This window comes from Melanostigma gelatinosum, assembly GCF_949748355.1.
Source record: "Melanostigma gelatinosum genome assembly, chromosome: 19".
NCBI lineage: Eukaryota > Metazoa > Chordata > Actinopteri > Perciformes > Zoarcidae > Melanostigma > Melanostigma gelatinosum.
The window spans coordinates 16943209-16958092 of NC_136652.1; the positions used below are offsets into that span (position 1 = coordinate 16943209).

Below are 14884 nucleotides of genomic sequence, written 5' to 3' on the forward strand. Positions count from 1 at the left end.
TTCGATTGAGCTGGAAGGAATAAACTCCCGACAGCATCGCCCTGTATTGTCTCGGCGGACTTCAGAGTACCGCTCGCTTTTAATCAAGAACAATGGAGAAGGAGAAGAGCAATCGCATCATTAGGCACTTATCGAAAAAACAGCCAACACTGGCCGAGGCTCATAAGATGTCCATACGTTAAATATAAGGCTACAGCCAGCAGCTGATTAGCTTAGCATTAATTCTGAAAACTAAGACTACCTCTTACTCAAAAGTAAGAGGTAGTCTAGAACAACTTGTCATTTTTATCGTTTTTTTGGTACAGATTAGACCTTTGGACAGATGTTTCCCTTTATTTATAGTCTAAATGCTAAGCTAGGCTAACCAGCCCCCGGCAGTAGCGCTCTATTTCTATCGACTCCCAAAATGTCAAACCATTGCTTTGACCAAAGGGCAATGAAAGAACGAGATAAAAATCATTTGTCTTACACTTCCTCTTTCATCATGGGTGGCCAAGCTTGCAGGAGGAGCGAGAGCAGCTGAAAGTCCTCCCACTTTTGTGCAGCTTCCAGCAGCTCCAGGAAGAGGGCGTATCTCTTCTCCTCATTCTCCACATCTTCTATCTCAACCTGAGAGGAAAGGTGGCGAGAAAGACGGGAGGTGAGAAAGGCAAATCAATTTGAAAGCTCAAAAAGCAAAAGGCGTGCTGTGAGGCTCTTGATTAAAACATAACACCAGTTCATCGAGCAGACATCAGGAAAATGAAGAGTGTTGAGTAACTGGAGTAACCATCTGTTCCTTTCAAATTCTGCTACACGTGCATTGTTGCGGCTAAATGTGTTGATAGATGGCAGCAGGAAGTGGATTTCAGCGACTTGTTATCTTGGACACTTCCACGAGATTCTTTTCCAAAACAAGCGCCACAGAAACAGGAGAGCGGCTTTCATTGATTGCAAATGAAGCTCTCGATTGGGATGGCGTAAACCTGACAACCTGATGATTGCAGTAGAGTTAGTGGGAAAGGCATCCTGCCAAAACCGGAGCCCAAATGAACTGCGCAATCACAGACCCTCAATCTAGACGAGCATCAAAGCAAGCTTCAAGCGAGGCGTTGAAAGGGAAGGACGAGGCTTCGTACGTAATGGCACGTTTCACTGTTCGTTTAAAAAAAACGTCAGCTGTGGCCAAACATATACCATACCATTATGAGAAGGAGAGTGCAAGAGCGAGAAAGGAATGAGGGAGGGTTGATGTGGAAAGGCGGAGGGAAAGTAATTAATTTTCTTTTCAGAGGTTGGCTTCTAGTGTGATTTAACAGTTCAGAGAGCGGCTGATTTCTGAGGGGAAAACTACAACCTGCCAAAGCGTGGCTGCTGCAAAGACAGGCTCCGTCACACACACACACACACACACACACACACACACACACACACACACACACACACACACACACACACACACACACACACACACACACACACACACACACACACACACATAGTTTCAGCCTCAGTGGTGGGATCAAATTTACAAGCCTGGATATCCATGTAAAGCCTGGTGATATTTCACCAGTATGAAGGTCTATACATCGTCTCATTTCAACATTTTAAGACACCAGCAACTGTGAGTGAACCTGTTAACACACGCCTCTTTTTTAAATCTTTATTATGGCAGTTTTGCAATGAAGCTGGGTCAGTACAGAAACCATCTGTGCACTGCCATCAGTGCTGGTGAGATCTACTGTCGCTCCAATTACTCATATTTTGGGTTAGCAAATGAAGCTGTCCCATTGGAAATAATTGAATGAAATGCAGTAAAAGACTTTTCCTTAGAGAGGATGAATAGCTGCATTAAGACGCCAAAGGGGACCACGGTAATTCTAATACATGATGCAATATTGCCATCAAATTGATGAGGAAACTTTTCGGTGTCACATAAATAAAAATCTGTCACGCTGTCAATGCTGCAAACGTTCTGTGGATCGGAGCTCCTGTGGCCGCCCCACTGCATGTTGCATCTACAAAACGTTACACCCCGCTTTACGCTGTAGATCGTTGCGCAGTCAATGGTGGATAAAGCCACACATTGCTAGTTCTCTGGCAACTACTGGACACAGATGTATCTGCTTGAATGTTGATGAGAAATATAACACATGAAAGGCACTTATTTTGGTGATTTACATTCGCTACAAAAAGTCCACTGGCCATAAATTCAGCTAATATGCATCATAGTGCTCAACCCTAACAGCTATTTTACATATGATGCACAGGGGGTCCTTAGGTGGCCATAACAACGATTCCCAGATTCCTTAATTTCCAAAAATGAGTTGAAAAAGTGACAGTGACAAATTAAGATATTCCTGGTCATCAAAGAATGGAAAAATATAAAACAATCTTCACTTTTAAAATAGAAAGTTACAGTCCTACACAAGAATGCTTTGTTTTCTTCCAGTTTACAGAAACCAGCATGAAGCCTATATATTTTAAATAATATTGCAAGTTAAATAATCAAAATGGACCATAAAAAGAATCACCGTTACTTCCTTTTGCTGATGGTGGGGCTCCATGTAATCCACTTGCTCGTGTAATTGTGTTACAAAGGACCAATGTGATGGTTGACTGGTAATTAAGCAGAACTCACATTGGCTGATTTGCTGAATAAAGTACTGATACTCTTCCTGATTTTCAGACATCCGTGGTGTTAAACCTCTAATTTACATGCGTGTGCAAATAGGCAGCAGCACAGCGGATCCACGCACAGCGGTGCAGTGAAGCGCCTTACGATGGGGGGATGGAGCAATAAATGAGTAGAGCTGAAGCTCAGGACCCTCTGGAAATGGAGGTCATTTTGGAAACAGAAATGGAATCTTAACTACCTGTAAAAAGCCCTCGCTGTAATCTAAAGCCCTCAAATCCATCACCGAACGTAAACTGCAACCCAAAGCCTGTTCATCATCGTTATTGCCTTGCTGTGCTGTGAACACTGAATACTGAACACTCTCGAGCTATTCAAGCATTTTACAAAGTTGTATGGCCGCATCTCTTCATTTTTTGAAAATGTAAGGGGATGCAAGACCTTGGGATTCCTTGATTATATTTGGATTGCGTGTTCTCCATTCAACACGCATTGCAAATTGCATTCAGACATACTAATAAGCACTCTTTTCAGAAATAAATACACACCTACATCCTCTCTTGCACTCACTAATCAACACTCACCTACAGGAGGCCGCGAATAAATAGCTGCCGATTACTATGAGGCTGTGATGAGGCTTTTATTTTCTTAACAAGGAAGGATGGTAATTAATTATGCCCAGTGATTAAAAACATTTCCTCTGTGGTGTTGTACAAACAACATGGTGCCGAAGGGCAGAGAGAGGAGGGAGGGACGAGACTGTCAGCCAATGCCGTCACACTATAGCCGGAGAAGTGCTGGCAAATTAGATCCGACACACGGCCTCTCGGTCAACCAGTCATCTTATATTCTTCCCTTTTGGGTCCATCGAGGCTTTTTCCTATCGTCACTATCCATCTGTCCATCCAAAGATCAGTTACAGCAGTCGACCGCAGGATAAACGCTAATCGCACAGTATATTTGTGAACGATAGATTTGTCTTTGGCTAGCTACAGGAGCTATATCTGATCATAATCCCTCAGGGATCGTTTCAGCCAGTTGAAGACACATTATTAATTTCACTGATATGAAGCCATTCCAAACGGTAGGGAAAAAAAGAGCGAAAAAATAAGGATAAAGAAACAAACATGGACCACGAGTGAAAAAGCAGATGGTGGCCTGCTTGCATGCAGGCGAACAGACATAATTCCTGTCAACACAGCGATTCATGTAAACCAGTTTCAACCACTGATACCGAGGGGTCAACAAACAAAACGATCCAATGTGAACAACACAGTGCGACAGAGCGCAGCGCATGCACACAGGCATGGAAGTGAACACGAACAAAAAGCTGCTAGCTCTCACCGCCTGCTTCAAAAACACTGTTTTTTTCCCCCGCTGGCACAGGAAGCAGCGCTGTTCAAATTATGCCGACCACATGCGACATGCTCGCCTGCTGTGACTGGAAGTAGCCGAGCTTTTAGCAAAATGATGCACGAAAGGAAACATGGAGATGACGTAAAGAGACGGGGAGGCTGGAGTCAATGAATCTTGACAACTATTGCTGTTACCAGCAGCTGAATTACTACTTTGATGACAACCCTTCACTTTTCAACACAGTAAAAAAAGAAAGCATCAGTGCATGTGTGTAAAGTGACTTTCCAAAACTAAGAAGACTGACTGACTAAAAAAAAACCATCACTTCGAAACTTTTATAAAGTTATACGAGAACGCGGTCACATACACGTTTCTATAGGACGAACAGCAATTACAGAGTGAGCTGTGGTTTGTCCAAAAAAAGCTTGTGTAGTCAGACAGGGTATCTCTCCACTGATTAAAAACTGCAATGCAGTCTAACCCTGCTATCAGCATATGATAAAAAAAACGGGGGGGGGGGGGGGGGGTATGTGTGTGTGTCAGGGAGGCGGGAGCCGCTTTGGGGCAAATCGATAGGCAGAGCAGAAAGCTCTCAAGAGCCACGTGGGTGAAAACACACACAGTTCACCAGAGGATAAAAATGGAGATGAAGTAAAGATAGACTGCAGCAGCAGTAGTGTGTGTGTGTGTGTGTGTGTGTGTGTGTGTGTGTGTGTGTGTGTGAGAGAGAGGGAGAGCGCGAAGGCCAGACAGATGAAAGTAGAGTCATCTATTCCTCCTGAGAATGACTGGCATGAAACACACACACACACACACACACACACACACACACACACACACACACACACACACACACACACACACACACACACACACACACACACACACACACACACACACACACACACACACACACACACACACACACACACACACACACACACACACATAATAAGGACTGTGCAAACAAGCAGGCGTGTGCACACAATCAAACAACGGGTGCCACTGAAACAGAGCTTCATTAAACTCCCGTGAAGTAATTTCCTCCATATGTCACCGTCTTTCCTCGAGGAATAAACCCGCCAAATAAATATTCCAACATCAAAGTGCTCCACTGTAGTCTTTTAAATGTGAACTGCTTTCAACGCACAGGTGACACTGTGACGTCAACACTGTGGATCGTTTTAGACACACAGGGTGAATATGAAACACCTGGTCTGCTCTGCACTGACTCTTCACCAATGAACATCACAGCTGTGGCTCCAGCAATGCGAGGCTCGAACCGACATGCGACTCCAATCGAGATCGAGAAAACTGGGATCAAAGTGTCGGTCGGTGTGAGCAAATTAGGGGCCTGCTTGACAAACTCCAGCCCACTTGTAACGAGAGCCGTCCTCCAGAACTGATGAGACGGACTTGGGTTCAGTGTCTGAGCAAAAACAAATAAAAGGAAAATTGCCAATTTGTTGAGCGAGATATGGTTTTTTTTTTTCACTTTTCATTATTCTAAAATAAACTACATGCATCAACGCATAAGGATTGAACATTAAATATAATTGAATTCTGTTTCGATGCTTTTCATCACTGACACACATGCATCATATTACCAGTATGCGAGGGGGTTCCATTTGCTTTTAGTGTCATTAGTTTAAACCTGAAGAGGCGCAAACATTTCCAGCAGGATAAAAAAGATATCCTGTTTGGAGTGTCAGCGATGATTGTTGACATTTTCCTGTTGTTTTAACCCGTGCATGTGATGAGGTTGAGATGGTTCAGAAACCTCAAGCGTTTGATCACTTCAACACAGCAGCCTTGTACGAGGGTTTTGAAGGGGCAGTGGGTGTCCTAAAGCCACACAGCCCATAATTACATCTTACTTTCGTCTGATCTGTGAATACACCAGCAGAAGGGAAATTGGCCCTTTGGTACGGCACACAATGCCCAGTGTTTCCCACAGTTGTTAATAGTGGATGTGGCCCTACGCCACTAAATTATTGACATTCACTGCTAAGACATTAAAGCGGCTTTCTCACATTAAACCCACAGAGAAAGAGACTATTTCAACCAGCAAAGACTATATATGCACGTCGTGAGCCAATAGAGTGACTAAATAAAAGACAGTCAAGATGATTGAGAGCCCGTCTATCACAGCTCAGAAGATTACAGTGATTGACCGATCAGCCTCACACATTGTACGTGCGCGTTTCTATAATTTATCAAAACACCACGTTGGATTCAAAACGTGAGTTATTTGTTGTGCGGAAATGTTGAAGGCAAACGGCTCAATCACTCACTCTGCAGGGGATGTCTCAGGAATAACTCACAGCACTTGTTGAGACACAACAACCAGTTGGCCAAGCACCAAGTTGAAGTTTGGTCACAGTTTGAAAATGATGACCTGAACTTTTAACATCAATAACTCTTATCAGAGGTTCAGTTCAGGGGAGGAGATCAGTCAGAGCTCAGCCTCTCCGTCTGTGTTTACTAATCATCCTGTGGCTGGAAGAGCCAATGGATCACACTGGTAGAACATAGACCAGATCGAGGATGGCTACTGGCTAAAGTATGCATGTACTGTGCATGCAAAATTATTTCATGACAAAAGATTAAAAAGTACGGTTTGGAAGCCTTCCAGTTCGGCTTTCGGCCATCGTCATCTTGTTTTCATGCTACCGAAGAGAAATGAGACGCAGAATAAGACATTTTTACTGAAAAAACAACTCTCCCAGAACGGACAACACCATGGTAGAGAGCCAGAATTCACAAGGCAGCCACACCCTAAAGCACACTCTGCTATATTCTCTATTTCAGTCTAAATGGAACCATCATTGACGAAAGGAACATCATGTTGTTGGGCTCTGACCATGTGGCTTAAACATGTGCTGTGGACAAAGAAAATGAGGCCTTAACTTTTTCAAGCAAAGGTCTCATCCTGATTTGTAGTTGATAAGAGCAAAGGGATTTCACACTAGGGTGTGAATTTCCCCCCCCCCAAATAACCATGGTAACCGCGGCAATCTCATTGGCCGAGAGCCAAGAGACCCCAGGACCCCTGTGGTTCGGCCACTGTTCTATAAAACTCTCTGCTGCCCCCACCTCATAGCTTTTTCCAACTCTCCCTCCGGGGTAACAGGAGGCACACAAGGCTCTTCGCTCGGACACCCCCGTCCAGGCCACAGAAGAACCAGCTTTTTCCCTTCGACCTCCGTCGAACAGGGAGCACACCGCGCTCTCTTCGCCCGGACCCCCCCCGGCCAGGCCACAGAGAGTCCAGCTTGCCCCGCCAGCGCACGAGGCCACGAGGAAGCAACGGCCCTTCAACCCTACTCAAACCCTGACAAGCCGTTTCGCTGGATGAAACAGCCCGCGATAACGAATCTGCTTCAGCGATCAGTTCAGCGCTTTTTGTTTCTTTTTCTTTTGGTGCACACATTCCGGCGAAGGAAAGACGACAACGCCTCCCTCCTTCACCGACGATTCCCGGTAAGACGCACGGACCACGCCGTCAGCCGAAGTTAGAAAACTGTCCTCCCTGCCGCGAGGACAGATCACGTCTGCCACGACAGACCGAAACAGCGCCAGCTCAACGCCGCGCTGAGAAGCACCCCCCCCCCCTTCCTCTCGAAGAAAAAGGACAACTTTGCTCACGAACCCTTCAACGTTGCAACGAAGCATCTACAAGTAAGATTCTTGGCATTTGGGCATAGCTTAGCTTAAATTAACTTAAGTTTAATTCAGGCCATTCATTTATATGTTGATATTCCCGTGTTTTTGTGTGTTTAAGACTGTCGCGTGATATTGAGGCATTACGCAATCATTACGGAGCAGAGAAGCTCCGCTGTATTCGTGTATCAACTATGACTGTTTGCTTGGGATTTATTTGATTTCTTTTCATTGGTTTTACTACACTTCGTGTAGTATTCTCTGCTCATTAAATCAGCTCTGTGAGTGAAGTGTGGAATCTCGGCTATTGTACATAACTGCTGGCAGTTCTACCGACAACGGCACGTTATGTACGATACGCCAGACACCCCCATTATCACTACAACGCGGACAGCACGCAGAAGTCTGATCCATGAGCCCCCACCTTTTTTCTCGTTCCTCCTTTCACGAAACACGCACATACACATAGCTCCTAGTTCTACTCCTGGGGAACCTCGTTCAAACGAGCGCCTCACATCACGTGCTGCCCAGGCACACGTGAGTACATACAGCAGCCTAACTGCCATTTTGTCCGGGTCCCTCGACTCCGCCATCTTTGTAGTTTTTAGCTGTAGTTCTTAAGGCCCCTCCCCTTTGGCCAGCGTCACTCGACGCCGCCATCTTTGTAGTCTTTAGCGTAGCTGTAAGACTCCCTCCTTTTCACCCACAGACCCACACACACACACACACACACAGACATACACTCTCATCCATTTTATTCATTCTTTAGTTTAGGCATATAAAATTGTATGATAACGTTTGTTGGTTGCAATATTAATTGATTCTGATCATCTATTATTTTGATTTAATAAACTCTGTTATACTTTAAGGAGCAGTCGTCTGTGATTACTTGTGCATATGTATTTGATAAGACTGTATGTAGTAGCCTGTGCTCGAACTCAAAAACCTTCACTGTCACTGAATGAATAGTCATACGCAGACTATTGACATTATGAGTGACTACTAATTATGAGACTTAGTTTTATCGTTTGGTTATTGGTCCCTGTTCGCAGGGTGGTGCCCCGTTTATATTAATAATCATTAATAATTGTTACATACATCAATAATTCTATTGATGTCAAGAATTCAGTTTCTTAAATGCTGATAACCCAAACACGCTCCTTTAGATCCCAACAATGTTGTATCAAAAAACACTTGAAACTAGCGAGTGAGACCATAAACTCACGTGTACAATGTTTACTGAGGTAATAAGTCAAGTCAGAAGTAGAGTCGTTTTCTCATATACTTCTATACAATCAGACGTCTTCTTGCAACCACATGAGACGCCCCCTGCTGCTCTTCAGCTGTCAAAACATTTCAATAAAACCCAAAAGTATCAACCTCATGGTGGGGCAAGAGGAAAAAGTCACCAAAGTCCTGTGTGCAAGGACATTTAGATGAAAACTGGAAGCCTACGGGAGTGTTCAATCCAGCATTGATTGCTTCAGAACAACCCAGTAATGGAATGCAATTGATATGAAACACCAAAGTAATGGAAAAGGACTCTTGTATTACCACTTCTCCAGGCAGAAATGACACAGGAACACTCAACAAGCACCACACACACTCAAACGGTCAGTACAACTCAGAACTTGCACACCAGTGATTATATCCCGCCCAACACACACACACACACACACACTGAATACATGTCGTGTCTTACATAACCGCCAGGAGCCGAACCCTGTGGCTGCCTTGTTAAAGCATGTGGTAATCCAATCATCACCTCTGTGCTTAACACCGTGGTGGACAGGTTAATGATCGGTGCGACCGTCACACTCGTCACATCTTATTACCGCTGCCAATCATGATGGGGAGCGCCATCACGCCCCACCTTTCTATCAGATTAGCAGGAGAAATGGAGGGTAGCGCGTTCTATTAAATGTCACGGCGTGCTCCAGGGTCAACTTCATCGTTTACGGGTGTCAGATTGCCATATTCATCTTCACGTAACTGTTTTCTGGCGGTTTAACAATTTGTCGTACATAAGTTGATGTTAAATTTGAGATGCTCGGGACTACTGCACCCATGCTTCCTCCATCCTGCCGGCATAGTAACCAATTTTTGTCAATATTTCGTGAAGGTTTCCTTATTTACATGTATACTGCAACCAAAAGACAGAACATGAGGGTTAACCGTATTCCAGCAACCTGGTAAGCTATGTTGATAGAGATGTGTTGATTAATTAATTAATCATCATTTTGTTATCTTCATTTCATCACTTTTAGGCTGATTATTTTACCCCTAAATCACAAAAGTAGGTCACTGAGGGAGAGAGAGAGAGAGAGAGAGACAGACGGAGAGAGAGAGAGAGCGAGAGAGAGAATGAGCGACGCTGAGAAAGTGTGGGGGGGGGGACGATAAGAGAGTGCAGGTTTCAGACAAAATGAGAGCACAGAGAAGCAAACACCAAAAGGGCAAAGCCTCGGGGCCTGTGGGGGGCTGGGGAGTTCATTGCGGCTTGAAAGTGAAACACATAAAACATGCAGAAGAAACACAAGCGCAAAAGATAAAGACAGGCGCGCTCGTAGAGAACAAACAAACGCGCACACACACAAACACGATCGTGTGCCTGCAAAGTATGACATGGCAAGGGGAGTGCAATGACGAACAAATACAGCTTCTCCAAACCGCTCCCCCCATTTCTCTCTCTCTCTCTCTTTCTCTCTCTCTCTCAGAGGAGCTCCATGTTGTATAACATGACACCCGAGTATACATAATGGTACACGCCTCAGGAGAGGAAGACGAGGAAGATAAGAGACAGGGGGAGCTCACAAGACAAACCACAGGAGGGGAGTGGTTAGAAAGGAAGAGCAGATCAAGGTTGGAAGGAAACAACGAGCTCGTAGCTCGACACACACACACCTGCGTGACACGACGTCCCAGCGCCACACATCAATGTCGAGCACATAAGCAGAAGCGGCGTTTACAGTATATCTGAATATTTTGTGCCACGACTGCAGCCTCTCCTTAATCATGCACGCTATAGGCTGTGATGAATATTCAAGCCGGGACAAAGGCCAAGGGGAAGGGAAGATGCAAAGGTATGTAACACACACACTACAAGAAGCACACTGCTGCTTGACACGCAAACGCACGCGATTACTTAAGATCAGCGGAATTACTTACACCGTTCCGTGAGTAAACGTGAGAGGACGTTTAAGCGTGCACTCACACTCAGGCTCAGGCTGAATCACACCCGTTGAAGCGAAGCCTTTACCGGGTGCTACAGAGCAGCGGAGAGCTTGCCAAAACAGATAATGGTGCATGAGTGGCCCCCACTTCATCTCAGATTGGGCCGTCTTTCTCCCTCCCTCCCATCTGGCTCTGTGCTGCCCTCTCCCATCACTTCAACTGTCCTCGGGCTCTTTTCTCCGTCCGTCTCCCTCTCCACATCTCCTCTTTTCTTGTTTACTTTACAGCACTGCCTCCTGTCTGGTGTTTTCTGACTGCACCATCAACTATCCCACCGAGATGACAAAGTGTTGTGCTCTCCTCTCCTGGATCTCCAGAGTTTAAAAAAAATGATATCAAAAAAAGGAGCATGAATAAAGTTTTCGGGGCTGAGGGTGATAAACGCTGTCCAAAACACGTGGACTTATAGCTGGGGCTCGGCGATGACGGCAATGACCCCACGACCTGTTGCATTAGAGCAGCGGTTCCCAAACTTTTTAGGCCACGCACCCCCTTCTACACCCCGCCCCCTTCATAACATTTTTTTAAAAAAGCAACAGAGCCTTTTAAGCCTTTATAGCCGCATAAGAATCGGACCAATGAGAGAACAGTTTGATCGCGCGTGGCGTTTGTTTACAATATTTAGTCCGCTGTTAAATGTTGCAGTGTGAACACAAACCGAACAAAGGGGCAACTGCAACATTGTATCATATTAATCCCTGAATCAGAACAAAGGGACCTTTGGGGAATCTGCGTTGCCAATCCAAGTGAAGCCCAGCCACAGATACTTTTCATCATATTTCCTCTTTTTTTTCCCAGTCTGATGCTCACTCTAGTTTCCTCTTTTTTCACCTTGACTCGATGGGCCGATGTGCTCCCGATTTGTCTGTGCTATCCCTTCCTCCTTTTCGGTCTCCTCCGTCTCATCTTCCTCTGACTCCCGTTCGATTTCTTCTCCCGGTCTCTCCCCACGCACCTCTCCGTTCCCCTCGCCTCCGATTCCTCTCTCTCTCTCTGTCCCTCTCCTCTTTTACGACTGATGGCTTCAGATGTCCCACCTGACAGTTTCCCCGATTTCAGCCAGTTTAGCATATTTGCATTAATGTTGCTGAATGAATGAAGTTCGCTGTTAGCTGACGTTAGCTGCACAAGCTAGGCTAGCTAGTGTGTACGACTGGCGACTGGCATTTATTAAATTTTTAATTTAAAATCTTACAAAGGGAATTTTTATAATTCATGTTTTTATTTTGTGAAAACTTTTTAAACTTTTTAAATTAAAATTACATTTTTTTTAAATATTTAATATTATTACACCATCACACCGCCATTTCTCTCTCTCTCTCCCTCTCTCCCTCCCTCCCTCCCTCCCTGCCTCCCTAAGCCTGTCTTTCCAATAGCAGACGTTGATCTGAAATAAGATTCTAAAATGGAAAAAAAAAGTCCATACCTCTGAGAATAAATGGGATGTTTGTCAAACTCAAAATCTCAGCCTTGATCAAATCAAACCATCAGCAGCATTTCCAGGGAATCGCAGGAGGAGGAAAAAAAAAAAAAAGCACAGGACATTTTAAAAAGGTGAGACGAAAACAAACTAAAACGTGCCTCAGTAAAGTGAAGTCGGAGCTCGGCCGGGGTGTAGGGATCTGCAGGCTGTGTAGCTGACAGAGTGCAGCTACACAGCCTGCACCGCTCCGCTCATCCATATCAGACAGACGACGCTCCGCAAGGCCAAACAACACAGCACCGAAACAGGGTGTCACAGCAAATGATCCATGACACCGACGACGGGGGCAAAGGGGCATGTAGCATCAGCTATCACTGTTGATGAGTTTAGATGATGACATTTCACACACACACACACAGGGTTGATTTCCCTCGCAACCTTCCCTTATGCCCCGCAACATTTGGAGTGCACACAGGTGTGAAGACCTTGATGCGATGGCCGGGATGTGTGTGTAGTTATATATGTGTGTGTGTGTGTGTTATAACCCTGATGTGGGATTCAGCATGATACTTACTATCTTCACACTACAACATCAAGGATTGAGCAGAAGTGGGCTTTACATTAACACGTATGTGCACGTGCAGTATAAGTAGTGGTAGTCACCTCTTTGTGAAGCGCCATAACCAAATGACCCTAAGTATACTGTTATTAGCAACATAAAGGCCAAATACTAGACACGCGGACAAAGAAAAGACCCCCCAATGTTGACAGGGGTGACATTTGGATGCCCTGCTGTTATGACTGATCACTCAAAATGAAGGCACAAAATCTATCCCCAGCTTCACCTCCTACACCCCCCCCCCTCACTACCTAAATGTCAGCATTTCTATTGGGCTCATTAATTCCTCCCTTTTTATGCGTCTGTGTGTGCCGGCGCCTGAGTAGTGTGTTGGGATGCTGCTGGAGGGAGGAAGGATGATGTATCGGAATGGTAAATGGCCTCTTGTTCTCTTTTTCCGTTTCGAGATCATCTCGAAATCCTTCCCTCTCTGTGCACGTTCATGATCCATCATTATTTCCCTCCTTTCTCTAATCCTTTTGCTCTGGTTTCCCTCTGATCCATCATCGCTGGGTGTGTGTGTGTGTGTGTGTGTGTGAGGCAGCGGCTTTGAATCATCCAGTGGCCTTTTCACTGACACGGCCCGGCCCGGCCCAGTCTGGACAGCACCGATGCTAAACAGCATCCGTCATAGTAACATTTGTCTGGTCCTTTCACGGGGCTGGCTTGCTGGAATGCAGGCATGTTTGTCTGTTGGGGTGTATTATACAAACATGCCACTGTATATGGATGAGGACGCATGGACAGAAACATGCAGAAGGGACGAGGAGGCTTGGACAGCCAGTGTGAAAAGAACACAAGACTTTTCAGATCCGAACAGACTGTGAGGATCTGAGGATTTCTTGAGGTGTGCGCACAAGGCAATGAGGCAAGGATGGAGGATTACACAGTCAGTGAATCGGATCTGTAAGAATACACAATGCAGCCTCGAAACACCGGCAAGCGGGTTATCAGGAGGCTGGCAAACAAAGAGAGCTGGAGAACCAATGATCTCTGAACTAAATCAACTGATTATCAGAGGTACTGTACCGCAATTTGAAAATACACATCATGCCAATGTAAGTGAAATATGAGAGATAGGTGAAAAAGGTGAGTAAATAATGGACTTGCATTTGTCCTGTAGCCAGACACACGACTCCATATGAATGAATGATAACGCTGCTTTGAGAAACTAGATGCAACTGTTTGCGGATGTTTGCTATACGAGCTTAAACTGTGTCAGTGCTGTGTCCTCCTCCCCGGTGGCTCAGGAATCTGCAGGTTTACATATGGTGGTTTAAATTAGTCCCCGGTGATACTGATGCACAGGCATCAGACTCGGCTGCGAGCCGTGTTGTCAGGGATGTGAGAGCCTGCTGGCAGCGTGTCAGACAGTTTATTACCAGCAACAATCAGGGACAGACATATTTACATACTGCACCAAGCTGTGACCTAGCAGACAAAGATAGAGTGGCAACTCCAAGCTTACAGTGTACATATGGTAATTCCCTTTAAACTTAAAGAAATAGTTTCATATTTTGGAAAGAGTTAGATAAGAACATGAGTACCACTCTCGTGCCTGTGCGGTAAATATAATGCTACAGCCGTCATCAGCTGATTAGCTTAGCTTAGCACAGAGAATGTGACCCTGTTTGCTGCTGTTCATTTTGGTCCGACAAGCTGCCAACTGCCTGGAAGGTCTCCAACCAGAGTCCCAGCCTGAGCTAAGATTAACATCCACATCAGCAGTTAGTAGTCTAAGATCTAATCGTCTTCCTGCTTGTTCCCTCTATCAGAGGGTCAACAGTCAAAGCAGACCAAAACCACCCAAACCACAAGACCCACATTTAATTCCCTTTTTGTAATTCAAGTAATGTCTACATGTCGACATCAATCTTTTTCCTGTTTTCAAGAACAAAAAAAACTCAATATAATGCAAGTCTGGCATAATGTCTGTAATTTATCAATGACAATTAACCAGGCTGATTTTTAGCAC

The 14884-nt window shown here is 45.0% G+C and overlaps 1 protein-coding gene across 1 annotated transcript in view; it reads right to left on the minus strand.

The window, feature by feature from the left end:
* nbas (NBAS subunit of NRZ tethering complex) overlaps positions 1–14884 on the minus strand; it is a gene marked incomplete at its 5' end in the record, with an annotated part of 121992 nt that overhangs the window by 13928 nt on the left and 93180 nt on the right. Inside the window, one exon of the mRNA XM_079291210.1 lies at positions 470–609. Coding sequence (XP_079147336.1) covers positions 470–609 — 140 coding nt within the window. The remainder of the gene's footprint in view (positions 1–469; positions 610–14884) is intronic.